At 33.3% G+C, this 18,674-nt stretch overlaps 1 protein-coding gene and 1 long non-coding RNA gene across 3 annotated transcripts; both read right to left on the bottom strand.

The window, feature by feature from the left end:
* Nucleotides 1–5,095: 5,095 nt before the first annotated feature.
* On the bottom strand, nt 5,096–6,327 carry LOC108852256 (chloroplastic import inner membrane translocase subunit HP30-1-like). Its single transcript, XM_057008908.1, has 6 exons — nt 6,119–6,327; nt 5,945–6,048; nt 5,726–5,843; nt 5,464–5,612; nt 5,322–5,384; nt 5,096–5,228 (listed from the first exon to the last, which is right to left on the bottom strand). The coding sequence occupies exons 1-6, from the start codon at nt 6,293–6,295 to the stop codon at nt 5,201–5,203; spliced, it is 639 nt and encodes a 212-aa protein (XP_056864888.1). The 5' UTR covers nt 6,296–6,327; the 3' UTR covers nt 5,096–5,200.
* A 4,007-nt stretch (nt 6,328–10,334) lies between these two features.
* LOC130511633 (uncharacterized) lies at nt 10,335–18,354 on the bottom strand. Of its 2 annotated transcripts, none has more exons than XR_008945126.1 (5): nt 18,218–18,354; nt 13,521–13,615; nt 13,054–13,423; nt 12,858–12,976; nt 10,335–12,023 (listed from the first exon to the last, which is right to left on the bottom strand). It is a non-coding gene; the product is annotated as an uncharacterized LOC130511633 (long non-coding RNA). The 2 variants fall into 2 exon arrangements; XR_008945125.1 differs by having other exon boundaries at nt 10,336–12,023; nt 13,054–13,428.
* Nucleotides 18,355–18,674: the final 320 nt, after the last annotated feature.

An 18,674-nucleotide genomic window follows, 5' to 3' on the forward strand; every position in this document is an offset into this window, starting at 1 on the left:
TTTTCTCCTTCTAATGTTATTTTGGAGACAAAAACTATATAATTATTTGAATATTTTTTTAGGTTTCAATACATCAGAATCGAACCCGAATCATATAGAATAATATGGTTACTTTTGGTTATTTGGTTATTTTTAGGTTTCCGCGCGAATATATTTTTTAAAAATATGTTATTGTTTGTCTTTCATGTCAATATTAGGACTGGAAAAAAAATCCAAATATGAAGAACCGAATCGATACCAATCCGAAAGAGTAGTACCAAATCCGAACCGAAATTGATTAAATATCCAAATTATTCAAGGATATATAAAGAACAGAAACCGAATCTGATCAGAACAAAAGTATTTCGGATTTCCAAATGTATTCGAAAAAATTTATATACTTACACATATTAATTATTTTTATATTTAATGTATATAAAACATCCAGAAAACATATGATACTTTAAAGCTGGTTTAAATATTTGAAAATATATACAAATAGTCAAAAATAAATATCTAAAATATTTATAATATACACAAAACACCAAAAATACTTAAAATAATTATTGATTCTCAATCAAAATATTTAAACATGACCAAGTTATATGTTAAGTTTAGGTATTCTAACATATTTATTCGAATTTATATGTAATATATTAATTTGCTTATAGACTTTGAAAATTTTAAATTATTTAATGATTTAATTTTTTAAAAAATAATTTAGATAGGTTATCTGAATCCGATCTGAACCCGCAAAAATCCAAATAGAATTTCGAATCGAAATTTAGAAATATCTGAATTGGATCCAAACAGATCTAAACTGAACCTGAATGGATACCGAAATCCCACCCTAATCACTATTATAAATCATATATATGTCATTGTATAATTAATTGTATTTTATACGTATCATCATATAAGTAATCACATATTAATAGTATTTTGTATGTACCATCATATAAATAATAATATATAATATTTTAAAACTTAATGTGAAATATAAAAGCATAGTTTAAGTTGGTATATGAAATTGGCCTTTTTATTGTATTTCTCTTATATATATTGAAAATATTATTTTAATAATGGTTATTGGAAAATATTTTAGTAAAATTCTTTTTTTAATTTATGCATATTTTAAATCAATTTTTGATATAAATCAATTTTAATTTATTATCTTGATTTGAAATATTTTTATAAAGTTTAAATTTTGTTTTATGATTATTTTATACAAAAAATGTTTTTAGGTAACTAAATTAGTCCACTTTTCGTATATTTTAAAGTTCGCTCAAATAGATAGTTTTTCATAAATATAATGGATTTCCAATTTCTATTATTAAGATAAACCCATTACTTTTTTCTTAATATACTACTATCTATATTCCAAACAATATTATATTTTTTATATCGTTATTCATGTTTTCAAACAAACTTTTCTTTTTTTAAACTGCTATTCATTTTTCTAAACAAATTTTATCAAAACTACTATTCAAGTTTTCAAACAACTTCAATGTGTACTTCAATTTTAATAATATAAAATATAAATGATCTTGAATACAACATCATAAATGTGGTTGAGATACCCTATTACAAAAAAAAAATGTGGTTTAGATGTAATAAAAGCAGATTTTGTTTTTTAAGACAAAAAACCCGCTTGTATAAAGAGAGGCTCGTCTAATAGGTATATTTTTCTCATTTAGCGCTTAAAATTTAGAAGTTAATAATTCTAATTAACTTTTCCAACTTATTTTGCCATTCACTACATATGCAAATGATCATATTTATTTTATCATAATTTGACAATAACAAATTTGACAACTTATTTAATTATTACTATAAATCATATCATAATTTATTATAAATATATCTGATTTCTGTTATCAATAAACTAAACATTAAGATTATTTTCCACATGGGGCATAGCACATGCATTTGTTTCCCGCGGTACAACCAGCGATCATTCCCTTTATTCCTAACCCTTGTATCCTCTTATTGCATGCAGATTGGCAAGCTGGCTTGTTGTGACAACTTCCATCCTTTTGGTTATCTAGAGATATAGGACACAAATCTTTTTTATTTTTATTCCCTTGCCCCATCGCTCCGGCCACTGTTATATATAAAACATAAATCTCAATTATGTAATGAAAAATGTTTTCGGCAAACTTAAAATAATGAAAAAATATTTTAGATAATGTTTATTTAGTTTTTAAAATCATTGATTATTTGAGGTATACAAAACATGTAACTAATCTGATATAAAAATATCTATAAGTATCATGTAAATTTCCTTGTAAAATGATACATCAACTTTATTTCTTAAACAAAAACTATAGCTTTACATATTTATTTACTCAGGAAATATGAGTTTGAAGAAAAGAAGAAAAGGTGTTTGTTAAATCAATTTGGATTAAAAGAAATTCTTCATAATATATTAAAATCATATATCTAGCCAAAATAGGTGAATAAATAACACAAATTACTTTATCACAAAACTATTGTAAAATAACTATAACAAAATGTCATTAACAATTTAGCTTATTAAAAATAAAGTAATACGTTGCAGAAAAAAAATAAAATAAAGACATTCTAAATTATTTCTTTTAAGAATAAATGTAACATATATTAAAAGTTATATACACAAACCTAGTACAAAAATGATGAGGAGAGTTAAAACATTAAAAGAAAATATGAGTGATTTTTTCATTCTTGGTAAAATGAATGAGTTGATTATGTTTTTTATCAGAAAATTTGTTGTGTGTAAAGACAAGAAAGTATATGTATATATAAGGATTCAAATATATCATATGTTACGATATATCTAATTGAAGCTACTTACTTCCTTAAATTTAGATGAAAGGAGGTGGTTTTGCATAATTCCAGATTCTGTTTTGCTTATTTTGTATATTAATGCATTAGACTCGTTCATATTTTACCAAAAATAGATATCTAATTCACAGTCTATATTTTTTGGGTAAAAATTAAGAAATAAAAATTTGATTTATATGAGGAAATGCTGTGGATAAAAAACGATTGAAGTCCTTTTATATATTAAAATAGAGATTCTTTAAGTGAATTCTTTTAATGAATCGATCATAGATGAAAATTCAGAGAATTTGAGTAAATTTTATTGGATATAGTATTTATTTTTTATTTAGTTTAAGCAAGTATAAAAGTAACAAGTATTACATGTATAACTTTTATACCATTTATCTATTTCAAATTTCTAGTTTAGTATCACAATGATTGGTGCACAAGAATTAATTTTAAAATTTGAAAATTATGTTTTAGAAAGAATATAGATTTTTTTCTAAACTTCGGATTCTATTTAGAGATCTGATAGAAATTTATAGTAAATAATATTTGATGGATGATTTTGGATTGCATTTTTTTAACAGAGAAATATCATATGATAATCTTAATTTTTTTTAGGACAAGACTTAGGTTCACCCCCTATGGTGAACCTTTAAATTCACCACACCATTTATGACCAATAAAAATTACTTGTAGATAATTAAATAAAACATATTAAATTTATTTTAAAATAGTTAAAAAAGAATAATGACAATTCTAAACCACAAATCTTAATTTTTAAACCCTAAATAGTAATTTCTAAATCTAAATCCTATACCCTAAATCAAAATTCTATACCCTAAACCCAAATCCTAGATCCTAAACCCAAATCCTAGATCCTAAACTCAAACCAAAATTCTAAACCATAAACCCAAACCATAAATCTTAAATCTAAACCAAGTACCCTAAACCCAAATCGTAGACCCTAAACCCAAATCGTAAACCCTAAACCCAAACCGTATATCCTAAACCCGAATCCTATACCTTAAATCCAAACCGTAAACCCTAAAATTTAAATTTAAATTTAGGATTTACGGTTTAGGTTTAAGATTTAGGATTTGGGTTTAGGGTATACGGTTTGGGTTTAGGGTCTAGGATTTGGATTTAGGGTATTAGATTTAGATTTAAGGTTTATGGTTTGGGTTTAGGGTCTAAGATTTGGGTTTAGGGTATAGGATTTTGGTTTAGGGTATAGAGTTTGGATTTAAAAATTAGTATTTAAGGTTTAAAAATTAAGATTTGTGGTTTAGAATTGACATTATTCTTTTTTAACTATTTTAAAATAAATTTATAATGTTTTATTTAATTATCTACATGTCATTTTCATTGGTTATAAATAGTGTGGTGAATTTAAAGGTTCACCATAGGGGGTGAAAAGTTTTACCCTTTTTTTTATCAAGAATCTAGAAACAATGATCAAATGGCAATATAGAGGTAAAAATCATGATCCATTTCCATTTCTTTCTGTTTTGCTACAATTACACTCTCCTTGATGATTAATGATCCCTTATCTGCCTTCTTTATACTCCTAAGATACGTAGATGTTTTCAAATGGCTTGTTCTATCTAAAGAAGATGTGAAACCTCAAAATCAGTGTTATGTTTCTAATGCTAATGTTAAGTTCATAATCATTTACTTGTCCTAGTTACTCTACTGAATGGATTTCATGTGTTGTAACTTGCAGAGGACCGGTGTGGTACAAGTTTGAAGAATTTTGCAAATGATAGTTCAGATCTTGAAATCTTTTTGCTGGTTTAGACATCTATTGCCCTCTTTTGATGGAGCAGAGTAGTCGTGCTGAAATATAGCATCAGTTTGAACAGATCCTGGTCTGTGGAAGAAGACTATTCCTCTGACACATGCATGCTCCTCAACTGGCCTATCTCTTCCTTTTCTCTCGACATAGCTTCCCTTACATCCTTTTCTCTTTTGATCCTAGCAACTTCTCTTGCCTTCTAAGCTTTGTACTACTTCAACCTCTAGTTTCCACATCTCGGTGGATAAGATCTTGAACCTGTGTAGTTTGAGTAACTTGAGCAACTTGGAGACCCACAAGAACGGGAAACCGAGAATTGGTATAGATTCTAATGTGTTCTTCAGGAAAAGTGAAGGTTGGTGACTGGAAGAATCATCTCACTCCTCAAATGGTGAAATCGAGTGATGAGATCATTGAAGGTAAACTATGAGAACACGAGGTTCGGGTTTGATATTTCAATAAGGTTGTGTTATGTTGTTTGTTTTAACTTACGCAGACATAGAATTTCAGGGAATAAAGTGATGTTTGTTCTTCTTGGCTTTGAATAAAGACTTAAGATTATTATTACAAACTAGCAAGATTCTAAGTCATCACCAATCCATATATACACTGCTATCCTCACTTGCGGTTTACCATCTTATTGTGCCTGCACTCAAAACAACAGAGCATTGTTGAATCCAGTTCACATCTTTGATATATACCATGTAAGAAGAGTAGAGAAGCTTGTAAACAAACAAACCTCTTGATATGATCTAGTATCAGACGCCTCGTCCCTGATGGAATGTTCACTTCTTTTAGGTCACTGGATTCAGAAAGAGGATTAGTGTGTAGTTGCTACATAATAAACTCAAGCTTGAAGGGAAGATGTATATATACAGAACCTATCAGTGAGCAATGGTAAGGTGGGATCAGTGAGATGTCCTTTCTTGAAGTTATTCTCGTATTCCTCAAGGCGTAGCTTCGATAGCATAGCTCTTGCATCTGTGTAAAAGGCGTCTTGGGCATTGCGCGATCTGATTGTTTCCCTCACCTCAAACAAAAAAAAACAGTGTTAATAAGTAAGAAGATATGCTCTTGTATTAATTAATTAATTAATGAATCCACTTAACTCCGACATAAACAATCTCAATCTCAATCAATCACCTTATAATATGTTCCTGGCAAAACAGCGAAAGCAGCAGCGCTGAAGAGTGCAGGCTTTATTTTCAAGCCGTTGCTCACAATAGAGTATGCCAACCCACCACCTGACGTCGAGACCAAACTGCAGCAAAGTTATAACAATAAATAAATAAAAAAATATCACAAAGAAAAGTGCATAAAGAGGAAGGATGATCAAAAATAAAAAAATTAAATAAATTTTACCAACAAGTAAGATCATCTTTGCCTCTGATTCCCTTCATTATGGATTCAATTCCACACCATGCAGCGAAACACGCTGAACCGTTCCGAGCATACTCACGAGCGTACTGATTCACGTAACCCTTAGAAACGACGGTTACTTGGGAAAATGGGATTATATGAAGAATGAACAAAAACCTGAGTTCGGCTCAGTGCTCCTGGGGAACCCCGCGCCAGTGGGGCCAGGATGAACATTCCTACCATGCCGCCGCAAAGAGCTCCGCCGACACCGCCTAATGTGGTAGCGATGACGGCTTCTTTCAGCTTGCTAAGACTCGGATTTGTATCTCCGCTGCCGGCGAATCGCGTCGCCATTTGTTTGTTCGCTTTTCATTTCCTCTTCCCTCTTTTGCTTTTTATTTATCATGTCAACTCCACTGGGTTATGAGATATGCTGGGCCTTCCAGGCCCATTTACTTATTTTGGGTTTAAAAGTGTCACGAAACAGCTTGCAAACAGTACTGCAGTCCGATGAAAAATTCCGATGTTTTTTTTTTTAATTTTAACACACTATCAGCATCTAAAGGCCTGACCGCGTAAAAAATGAAATGAATGAAAAAAAAATATGAACAAAATTTCATTTACTGAGTTCTTGAAACTGTTCATTCGCCAAGGAGGAAGAAGAGAGTGGGTTGGTGGAGGAGATCGTTAACTTGTGTAGTTTGCGTACTTTGAGCGGTTTGGAGATTTTTTTTTAAAAATGGGACAATAAGAGTTGGTGTAGATAACTAGATACTAATGGGTTCTTTAGGAAAGGTGAAGTTGGTGACTTGGAAGAACCATCTCACTCCTCAAAAGGCAAAAATGATAGACAGACGAGAGTGTTGAATGTTAGACTACAAGGTTCCGGTTTGATATTTCAACAAGGTTGTCTTTATATGTTGTTTTTAGTTGAGCAGACATTAAACCTCAGCGAATAGAGTTACGTTGTTGACTTTTGTCTCAGACTCTCAAGGTTGTTATTACAAACTAGCGGAGTTAAGTCTCAGAACTAACTCCCCAAGATTCTAAGTTATCACCAGCATATAGACAAAAAGGGGTTGGGTCAGTTTACTGCTTCCTTCACTTGCGGTTTACCTTCTTATGGCACCTGCACTCAAAACAGCTTGCAAACAGTACTGCAATCGGATGAAAAATTCCGATGTTTTTTTTTTAATTTAACACACTGCTAGATCTCGATCCGCACAACTATGCGAGTTTTATTTTTAATTTTACTAGGTCTGTATCCGCGCTACGCGCGGATCATATAATTAAAAAATGAAGTATTAATATATGATATTATTTGATTCTTTTGTTGCAAAAAAACTATCAAATTTGAATTTGGGAAGTATCAATAGATTTTATTAGTTAAATTATTTACTTTTAAATTAGGTATTAAAATATGATATTATCTGATTATTTCGTTGCAGAAAACTTATTAAATTTTAATTTGGGAAGTAGCAAGAGATTTTTTTTTTTATCTTAGATGGTTGGTGGTATTATTTGGTGGATGATTTAATAAGGAACATAATGAAAATTTTGTTGAGCAGTGAATAAAATCCGTATGGGATGTTAAGTATAGAACGTAATTTAGACTGATTTGTTTTTCCCAATTATGTGTGTTTTAGACATTTTGTACTTTCTGATTTTCTTGAATAACCAATTAAAATTTAGTTTTTTTATTGTTGGTTAAATGATATTTAATATATTCAAATGATACTTAGCAAATACCTTTCTTAATTTTTGTGATTTTAATTAAAACAACTCAAATTATAAAACAGAGGAGGTATATAAGTTGACAAAAATTATATATATTAAAACACTTAACCTTTTCTATACATATACAATGTTGACATTGATTTTGACCAAAAAAAAAATACAATGTTGACGTTGACAAAATAGTTCCATCCATTAAGCATCCAGGAACTTGTGGCCTATACCCGTTAAAAAAACTTGTGGACTCTAGGGAGAAAAAGCAAACACAGCACTTTATGGACGATCTTTCAGAAGGCTTGCAACTCAAACCTATGGTAAGGACAATGATATTATACGGTATCGCACCTATCAGCCGTCAGATAAATAGTTTGCGCCTATCAGCCGTCAGATAAATAGTTTGCCTATGATAGCTTACGTACGCCGGATCACAACACTTTGATTAAGCTCCATTCTTCACCCAGAAGAAAAAACAACAGAAGAAAATTTACCGGTGGAAGCAATTAAGTTAACTTTAATTCAATTTAGTGTTCACTACTTGAACTTTTTACATGCACTCACGTCCCTCGCCTGCTCTCTCTCTCTCTCTCTCTATCTCTCGAGTCTTCCATCACTCACTTTTCAAGAAAGAAAAACGAACAAACAGAATGTTATTCCAGTGGAGGAATGAGACTCTTGGAGGGATTCGTGAGAGATAGCTTTTCATTTTCTCTCTTGATCTCACTTTTCCTCGGCGCGACCAAGTTAGTTTTCCAGATGTATAAGAAATATCTTGTGGCCATGTATCACTCTGCTCTAGATCATACCGGTACTCAACTTAAAGTATTCTGAAAATCTGACTACAACACCAAAACCCACTGGTATCCTGGACAAAGCCTCTGCAGCAGTCACTCTGTTCCATGGATCCAGGACCAGAGCCGATCATGAAAAAGGTAAACATAGGTGTCTGAGAATGAATGCACCCAATAGTTTAACAATATTAATAAGACCAACTTTTTATGTGTATACATACATAGGGCTGTAGGACTTCTGGTGCCCTCTACCTATTAGAACAAAGCTTTTGGGGGTCAGCAAAGCATCAATGGTATGGCAACTAATACATATGGGTCACTGAAGGACATATATACAGTAATGTTGAGAATCTGAAAGACTGTTTGAATCACAAATAGGGAATCAAATTTTTTACCGTCTATAACAACATACTCTATAAATGTGGACCCAAATTAGCCTCCCTGCAAGTCCAAAATCAGCAATCTTAATGAAGAGTTTGGAGACTAATATAATTTTCGCAACAACCAACACAGCTTAAACATATATTGTTGACAAACAATTTAACCATAATGTTAGAAACACATAGGTTAAATCTAATTTGTCATCAGTCATCACAGCATATGTTTGAAGCTTTGTATTATTTGACACCTTAAGGCTATTAATCACCTGGCTTAAGATTATGTTGGAGGTAACGGCTCTGAGGGATGTAAGAATTACCTTGTAAGACTTGAAAGTACCAGATTCTGATATCTGCTTCAGTTACAAAATTTAGCCAAAATCCTGATCAAATAAGAATGACATACGCAGATTCAGTTCTATGAATTATTGTCAGGAAATATCAAAACTGCAAGCTGGAAAAAGTATAGCATGTACTCAAAGACAAAGTACAGCTCCCGAAACACCATCAAAAGTTCATCCCTAATAACGTGTACATATAAGTTGAAAGCTAACTCATAAGCCAAAAAAATTAAAGCGCCAGAGGCTAAAGATATCAAAAATAATAATAAGAGAATTTGAGTTACTTGTTCGTCGTCTTTCCGGTAAAACATATATAGTGGCCTTAATATGTAAAGAACTTTTGAAAAAGTTATATAGCAACAACCTTACAATCGTTCATAGCAAGGATTAGAAGCAAACTCTCTGTATATACAAAAGAAAGATATTGATCAAAAACTTAAGATACAAAAGAACTTAAGATATAAAAGAAGACAAAATTAAAATACAAAAGAAAACTTTAGTTTCTTCACTGGCACGTCTTTACGTCTGGTAAAGACATCAACCATGCTGCAGCAAATTGGTTTTCACAGACCTATAGAAACTTCAGATGAAGAAATCGACCCAATCCACACGACCTCTCCTATGGTTCTTACTATTGTTCCTTGCCCTTTGGTAACAAAGGCTTACCTTCGATCAATATTAGATTAAATGCAAAATTTGGAAGTAGACAAATATATCATCGTTGTTAGACAAATATTATGCAATCAGAATGAAATGAACATCAAGAGAGAAGATTACCTGAGTAAATTTGAATATTACGTTTCAGCCGAAGATGACAAATCTATGAAAGGAGCTTAGGTGGAAGATCTGAGGAATCAGAGAAACACAAACGACAATTATGTTGGGGGAGGAAGGGAGAGTGGGAGTTTTATGGGTTCAGTTGGGTTGGAGGATGTTATTAAGATGGAAGGAACTTGGAGCGATTTGATTTCCCTGGAGTTATATCGCCTGTGTAAAGCTTTGAGCATTGATGGAAGGATGAGAAGGAGTAACGAACTCGCCCTTACGTTAGGTTAGATGTCGTCGGTAAGTGATTTTAGCAGGACATGACTTAGGTTCACCCCCTATGCTGAACCTTTAAATTCACCACTCCCCTTAAATCCAATCAAAATACCATGTAGATAATTAAATAAAAAATATTAAATTATAAGAAAATAGTTTAAAAAGGAAATAACGTTAATTTTAATAACGTTAACTAAATACTAAACCCTAAATTTAAATTCTAAAGCAAAACCTATACCCTAAACCCAAATCTTATACCCTAAACCCAAACCATATATCCAAAACTCAAATTCTAAACCCTAAATCCAAACGCTATACCCTAAACCCATTCTATATCCTATACTCTAAACCCAAATCCTATACCCTAAACCCAAACTATATACCCTAAACCCAAACCATATACCCTAAACCCAAATCTTATTCCCTAAACCCAAATCGTAAATCCTAAAGCCAAATTCTTAAGTTTAGGGTTTGGGTTTAAAGTGTAGAATTTAGGTTTAAGATATACGTTTTGAGTTTAGGGTATAGGATTTGGGTTTAGGGTATAGGATATATGATCGATTTAGAGTATAGGGTTTGTATTTAAGGTTTATGGTTTGGGTTTAAAGTTTAGAATTTGAGTTTAGGGTATATGGTTTGGGTTTAAGGTATAAATTTTGGGTTTAGGGTATATATTTGGGTTTAGAATTTATGATTTAGGGTTTAGGGTTTAGTTTGCATCATTAAAATTGACTTTATTTTTCTTTTTAACTATTTTTTTTAATAATTTAATATTTTTATTTAATTATCTACATGGCATTTTTGATTGGATTTAAGGGGAGTGGTGAATTTAAAGGTTCACCATAGGGGGTGAACCTAAGTCTTATCCATTTTAGCATAGATGACATTCTCTGTTGGAAATTAGGATCTTTTTGTTGTTATGAGTTTGATTTCAAAATTATTTAAATCAATTCTCGTTTTTGTTTTGTTGGTTTTTAGTGCTGTTGTGGATTTCAAAATCCAGATATGCAAAATCCGATTTCAAAATCCAGATATGTAAAAGATGTGGACGGATAGCGTGTGAATGGGTTGTGTGGATAGCTGGAGTTTTTCTTGGCTGGTGACTATGGTGGATGAGTACGATTTCTAGGGTTTTTGTCAGCGAAACTAAAAGCTACAGTGGAGTTGATTGGGGGTGGATAAGGGCTCGAAGGATGAAGGATGATTGTCTGATGATGTTGTGGTTGTGGACATGGGAGTTATGGATGGACGGACGGGTGTGAGAAGAAGAGTTGTGGATGGATGAGGTATGAAAGGAGGAGCTCTGGACAGGAGATTTGTATACGTGAGATATAGCAGAAAAGAGGAGGTGTGGATGGATGAGGTGTAAAAAGAGGAGTTCTAGGTAGATAAGGTATGAAATGAGAAGTTATGGACAGAGAATTTGTGTAAGGAAGAAGGTTTTTTCTGAGGATTGATCTGATATGATAATTGTTTGGATTTGTTTTCTTGTTTTAGTTATAAGCTAAAGTTTGATGTCATCACAATTGTTATGTCCATCTATACTATTGAAGTAAAATACCTAATAGCTTTTTGCCACTACCTTTTTGAGTTATTTACCACCAAATGCCATTACCTTTTTTTTTTAAGAAATAAATGTCGATCCCGATTTTAGACCAATCATAATTCTTTTGTTTTTATGACTTATCCATAATCTAACTAATTTACAACCGAACAAGTTAGGCCCATTTCCAAATAAGTCCATGCATGTTAAAAGGATGTTCAGCCCATCAAAATCATCTTCATAATCAAACCTTACACCCTGAAATAAAAAGATGTTTTGGGATTAAAACTCTAAACAAACCCTCCATAGCCAATAATTCTAAACTATAAAAACACTATCGATTAAATATAACGTATATACTTCACAAGAATATAAATCAATGTTCAAATTCATATTTTTTAGTTCATTCCTCCACGGCTCCACCTACCTATATGCTATTTCAAATATTCGTTTATGAAAATGCAGTGTATACTTATGGATAGTATTGACACTTTAATTAAGCCAAAAATATGGAAATCGAATTTGAACCAAAGATATTACAGGATATTCCCATTTTCAGTTAGTGTAATTATAAATAAAGTTCTCTAAATTTTTATTAGGAAATCTATTTTATCTTTTAAACAGCCACTAATTTATATATAGCTTAGATACCAAATCTATTTGAAGTATATTCTTTAACTCATTCTGTGATTTCCATGTTCAATTTTACAAATATGGCGAGTATTCATATTTTTAACAACATAATATTCACTATTTGATACCTATAATAAATCTAAAACAAAATATAGAAAAAGAAGATTATACGATATAGCTACAATCACGGTTAAAAGAATTAAATCTAATCATATCGCGGGTCCAATACACAAAGAATATCTTGGGTTTCAAATTGGTAACTGAAATTTTCGAAATATTAACTAGAAAATCTCGTGAGATTTTGAGTATGCAACAAGTTTTCTCAAAAACCTAAACACCTCTCCCTATTATAAATAGCAGCGCCTCTTCCTAATCAAACTCACACCATCAAACAAACAAATGGCTTCTAAATTACGATAGTGGTTAAAACTATCTATTTTTGCTATCAATACTACTAACCTTTACCATGTTTTATTTTGTCAGATGTGCTGGGCAAAGTTTTGGATTGTGTTGAGGCAATACCATTCAGCGTCCATTCAGCGTACTTGGGGAAGCAACGTAAAAAGCTGGAGGTGATCCTAAGCGATATCAAGTAAGTTTTCTGTCATTTTAAAACAAAGATAATTCCTTACATTTGGATGAAATTACAACTAACCTGTTCTTGACTTGCATCTACTAAGTCCCTGTCCCATTTTCTTCAGATGAATAAAGCTCTGTCTCTAAATTTTTAACTGCACGCACCTGCACATGAATTGTATACATAATTAAGTCAACTCACTAACTCTAAAGGAGATGAGATTAACAGTCTCACGTATAATAAAAAAGCTATAGTGGGAGACTTATCTGTGTACAGTTGAAGAAATCCTTAATTATTTAACACAAAGACATCAACTTAGATTTAACTTTTGTTATCTTCCTGTGCCTCTTACGACTTCATTGAATTGATCGGAACAGGTACAATTGACAACCATCTCGGACTCATCGTTTTTATCACAGATGGCTTCATATTCGACATGCAAATATTTCTGAACTGAAACAAATTTATATGCATTGATGTTAGAAATTTGTAAAAATATAACTACAGAATCTATATAATTTAAACGAAAAGTGAGAGAATATAACCGTATAGAAATCGGAGAATGAGAGTTGTTGGTAGATCTTGAATTCAATCATCGTTCTGTTTTGCAGAGAGCATTTTCTTTTCATCGATTCATTTTCTGGAAAAAAAAACAATTTGCTTCATCTGATGTTGTCACATTAATGTGAGTGTGGGCTGGATCTTTAAAATAGATTGGTATTAAGTGATCAAATTATAGATGATGAGCTGGGCTATATAAGAGCCCAAATGTTACACCCACTAGATAATGAAAAAAATTATGGATAACCCAATTCAAAATAGATTAACAAAGTCCAAATTTGTGACGAAAAATATTATATTTGTTGTGAAATACAAGTGAAACAAATGACTTTTATATATTTATTATACTGAAAAGAGAGAGTACGTGAGTTTGAGAGAATGAAGAAGAAAACTTTGATAAAATATGATTGAACTTAAGGGGAGGGAGTACATATTTATAGCAACCAGAAAATATTAAACAAAGACATCAGTCGGTGACTTGAAGTGGTCACCAAGTTACGTGATGGAAAGGCAATAAGCCACGTGCCTTTGGTCTTGATAGATAATCACCAACAGTTTTATCTTTAACACTCCCCCTTGATTATCTATCTTGTATTACGTAGTGCCTCGTTAAAAACCTAATCATGGAAAAACCCAATGGGATAAAAACCATGACAAGGGAAAAAGAGTACACTGACGTAATCTCCCCCTGAGAGTAATTGACATAGCTTTTTCTTCATAAGTCACGCAAACGCCACATCCCGATACCGTCGACGTGTTTCCGAAATGTTGTAGTCGGAAGAGACTTGGTGAACAAGTCAGCCGGATTGTCGCATGACCGTACATATTCGATGTCCACTTCTTTATTTTTCTCGAGCTCCCGAATGTACGAGAAAAATCTTGGAGGGATGTGCTTCGTTCTGTCGCTCTTAATATAGCCTTCTTTGAGTTGAGCGACGCAAGCCGAGTTATCTTCAAAAACTTTCGTCGGCTCTTTCTTGTTAATTATTCCGCTTGAATCTTGTATGTGGTGACTCATTGATCTCAGCCACACACATTCTCGACATGCTTCGTGAAGCGCAATAGTCTCTGCATGATTCGAAGATGTTGCAACCAGAGTTTGTTTTTGGGACCGCCAAGAGATCGCGGTTCCACCAATTGTGAAAACATAACCGGCTTGCGATCGAGCTTTATGAGGATCTGATAAATATCCTGCATCTGCAAAACCAACCATACCAAACTCGGATTTTCTAAAATACATTAACCCTAAATCAACTGTACCTTGTAAATAACGGAATAAATGCTTTATTCCGTTCCAATGCCTGTGAGTAGGAGCAGAGCTATATCTTGCTAAGAGATTAGTTGCAAAAGCAATATCAGGCCTGGTACAATTTGCCAGGTATAATAGCCCACCGATAGCACTCATATAAGGTACTTCAGGACCTAATATCTTCTCGCTATCTTCGCAGGGTCTAAAAGGATCACTCTCAACATTGAGAGATCTACCAACCATTGGAGTACTCAAAGGAGTCGCTTGATCCATACGAAAGCGTTTCAATAACCTTTTCGTATAGTTTGATTGATGCACAAATATTCCTTCTCGGAGGTGCTCTATCTGGAGCCCAAGACAAAACTTTGTCTTGCCGAGATCTTTCATTTCGAACTCCTCTTTCATATGAGTTCGAGCATCATCAACCTCCTTTTGAGTTCCAGTCATGTTCAGGTCATCTACATATACAGCGATGATCACAAAGCCAGATGACGATTTCTTAACAAAAACACATGGACATATCGCATTGTTCACATATCCTTTACTCAAGAGATAGTCACTTAAGCGATTGTACCACATGCGTCCGGATTGCTTTAATCCGTATAGTGATCGCTGTAATTTGACCGAACATACCTCCCTGGATTTCTCTTTCAATGCCCCTGGCATTTTCAATCCTTCAGGGAGTCTCATATATATATCATTATCCAACGATCCATACAAATAAGCTGTCACAACGTCCATGAGATGCATTTCAAGACTTTTTGATGCCGTAAGGCTCATCAAAAATCTAAACGTAGTTGCATCCATTACCGGGGAATATGTTTCCTCAAAATCAACTCCCGGTCTCTGAGAAAAACCTTGGGCTACTAATCGGGCTTTATATCGTGTTACTTCATTCTTTTCATTTCTTTTTCTCACGAATACCCACTTATACCCAACAGGATTTATATTCTCAGGCGTTATGACGATAGGTCCAAAAATATTTCTTTTATTCAGGGAGAGTAATTCAATTTGAATGGCCTTCTTCCACTCCTCCCAATCATGTATTTTCTGACATTCTAAAATGGACCTTGGATCGGGTTCATCACTTTCGTGATCTATTTCTTTGGACACAGAAAAGGAGAACATTCCATCAACATCTTTTATTTTATTTCTGATCAATAACTTTTGATCATGGGCGTAGTTGATGGAAATCTCATACTTTTCTGTTCCCTCCTCGTCATCTGGATCCTTATCTTTATTTGGTTTTTCTTGAACCTTTTCATCTATGCCTTCTTTCAGACATTTTTCAATATCAGGTTCTTCTGAAACCTTTTCACTTTGTTCAACCAATTTCTTTTTCTTTCGGGGATTTTTATCTTTTGAACCCGCTGGTCTCCTCCTCTTTAACTGAACCCCAGGTTCATTTATTTTGTTTCCATCAGTTTATTCTCCAGAAACAACAACTCTTGATGGAACATTTTCAGCGGGTATATATGATTTTGTCACCCTTCTCGTATCTATGAACGCATCTGGTAACTGGTTTGCCAATTTATGCAAATGCACAATTTTCTGAACTTCCAGCTCTCTTTGATTCGTAGGGGGATCAAGGTGTAACAACGACTGTGTACACCATGTAATTTCTTTAGGAATTTCTCTAATTCCTCCCCCTAATGCTGGAAATTCATCCTCATTAAAATGGCAATCGGCGAATCTTGCCGTAAACATATCACCAGTTACTGGTTCCAGATATCTTATTATACTTGGTGACGTATAACCCACATATATTCCCAATCTCCTTTGTGGGCCCATTTTTGTTCTTTGTGGCGGAGCTATCGGAACATAGACCGCACACCCAAAGACACGGAGATGGGATACATCTGGCTCTTGTCCAGATGCCAATTGTGATGGGGAGTACTTATGATATGCACTCGGTCTCAACCGAATCAGTGCCGCCGCATGCAATATAGCATGACCCCATACAGAAATTGGGAGCTTTGTTCTCAAGACTAACGGTCTTGCAATCAATTGCAACCGTTTTATCAACGACTCGGCCATGCCATTTTGTGTATGCACATGGGGAACGGGATGTTCCACATCAATCCCCATTGACATACAATAATCATCGAAGGCTTGCGATGTAAACTCACCAGCATTATCAAGCCTTACTTTCTTTATGGCATACTCTGAGAACTGCGTTCTCAGCTTTATTATCTGGGCAATGAACTTTACGAAAGCCGTATTTCGTGTTGTCAAAAGACACACATTTGACCATCTAGTAGATGCGTCAATCAATACCATGAAATACTTAAATGGCCCGCAAGGTGGGTGAATCGGCCCACATATATCACCATGTATTCTTTCTAAAAACATTGGTGATTCATTGCCTACTTTTGCTGGTGATGGCCGAGTTATAAACTTTCCTTGAGAACATGCATTACATGTAAACTCGCCCGTTTGCAAAACTTTTCCGTGTTTCAACGGATGGCCATTCGAGTTTTGCACTATCTTTCTCATCATGACTGAACCAGGATGTCCTAGCCTCTCATGCCAGATTTTAAATGTATCAGTAAACTTCATGTTTACCACGGCATAGGACTCAGTCATGTTTATTTTTGTACAATATAGTCCAGAGGATAACATTCTTAACTCTTCCAATATATGTTTCCTTTCGGACTTAATGCAAAGAAACTCAATGCCATCTTTACTCATAGTCTCAATATGATATCCATTCTTTCGGATATCCTTAAAACTTAATAAGTTTCTATGAGACTCGGGGGAATAAAATGCATCACTTATTTCAAATATCGTTCCCCCTGGCATTGAAAATTTTGCTCTACCAGAGCCCATAATAATCTTTGCATTGCCAGATATTGTACTTACGCTTCCAGCGTAATCTTTCATTTTGAGACTGGAGAAATATTTCTTATCTTTAATTATCGTGTGCGTTGACGCACTATCCGCCAAGCACATATCTCCATCCGTCATAGAATAATAATATAATATAGACGAGAATTAAAAGCATAATTTAAATGCAGAAATTAAAAGCATAAAATAAATGCAAAAATTAAATTGCGTAAACTTAAATTGCAAAAATTTAAATAGCATAAATAAAATTGGGGGTCCAGCCCACCATATGATCTAGGAGTCTTAGACTTCCATATTTGATCATTTTCAAAGGTTCGAGGCGACATAGTCGGCCATATTAACCTTTTCTTTTAATCAAGGTCCGAGGAGGCTTAGCCTTCCATTTTTGACCTTTTATTCACGGAGGTAAAACCTACCACGTGTTTCTCTGATCGTGAAGGCCTAGCCTATCTTAACGATCAGCCGGGGAAGGCAACGCCTATCATCCCAGAAAATAAACGGAGAAGGCCTAGCCTCTCACTCCGGAATAATAAATAAAAATTTAAATAAATTAAATATATTTAAAGACATAAATTTAAACATCACCTCGCTTGTTTGGTCTAAGAACGGTCGGTATAAGAGAGTTCGTCGTGCTGATAACGTGTTGTGAAATACAAGTGAAACAAATGACTTTTATATATTTATTATACTGAAAAGAGAGAGTACGTGAGTTTGAGAGAATGAAGAAGAAAACTTTGATAAAATATGATTGAACTTAAGGGGAGGGAGTACATATTTATAGCAACCAGAAAATATTAAACAAAGACATCAGTCCGTGACTTGAAGTGGTCACCAAGTTACGTGATGGAAAGACAATAAGCCACGTGCCTTTGGTCTTGATAGATAATCACCAACAGTTTTATCTTTAACAATATTCAATTTACATAGATACTAGGTGTTTTCCTCGAAAAAATCTGATAATATTTTTTTAAATTGATTAAATTATTCATATGCTTAATTTGTTATTAATATTATATAAAATTGAATAAATGTGTGATTCCTA

This window comes from Raphanus sativus, chromosome 4 (assembly GCF_000801105.2).
Source record: "Raphanus sativus cultivar WK10039 chromosome 4, ASM80110v3, whole genome shotgun sequence".
Lineage (NCBI taxonomy): Eukaryota > Viridiplantae > Streptophyta > Magnoliopsida > Brassicales > Brassicaceae > Raphanus > Raphanus sativus.

Excerpts from the sequence above, each read along its gene's own strand:
- LOC108852256 (XM_057008908.1), bottom strand. The coding sequence starts at position 6,295 with ATGGCGACGCGATTCGCCGGCAGCGGAGATACAAATCCGAGTCTTAGC. Across the intron at positions 6,049-6,118 it reads GAGCACTGAGCCGAACTCAG|TACGCTCGTGAGTATGCTCG; the intron begins GTTTTTGTTCAT and ends TACGTGAATCAG. Across the intron at positions 5,385-5,463 it reads TTACCATTGCTCACTGATAG|TGACCTAAAAGAAGTGAACA; the intron begins GTTCTGTATATA and ends TTCTGAATCCAG.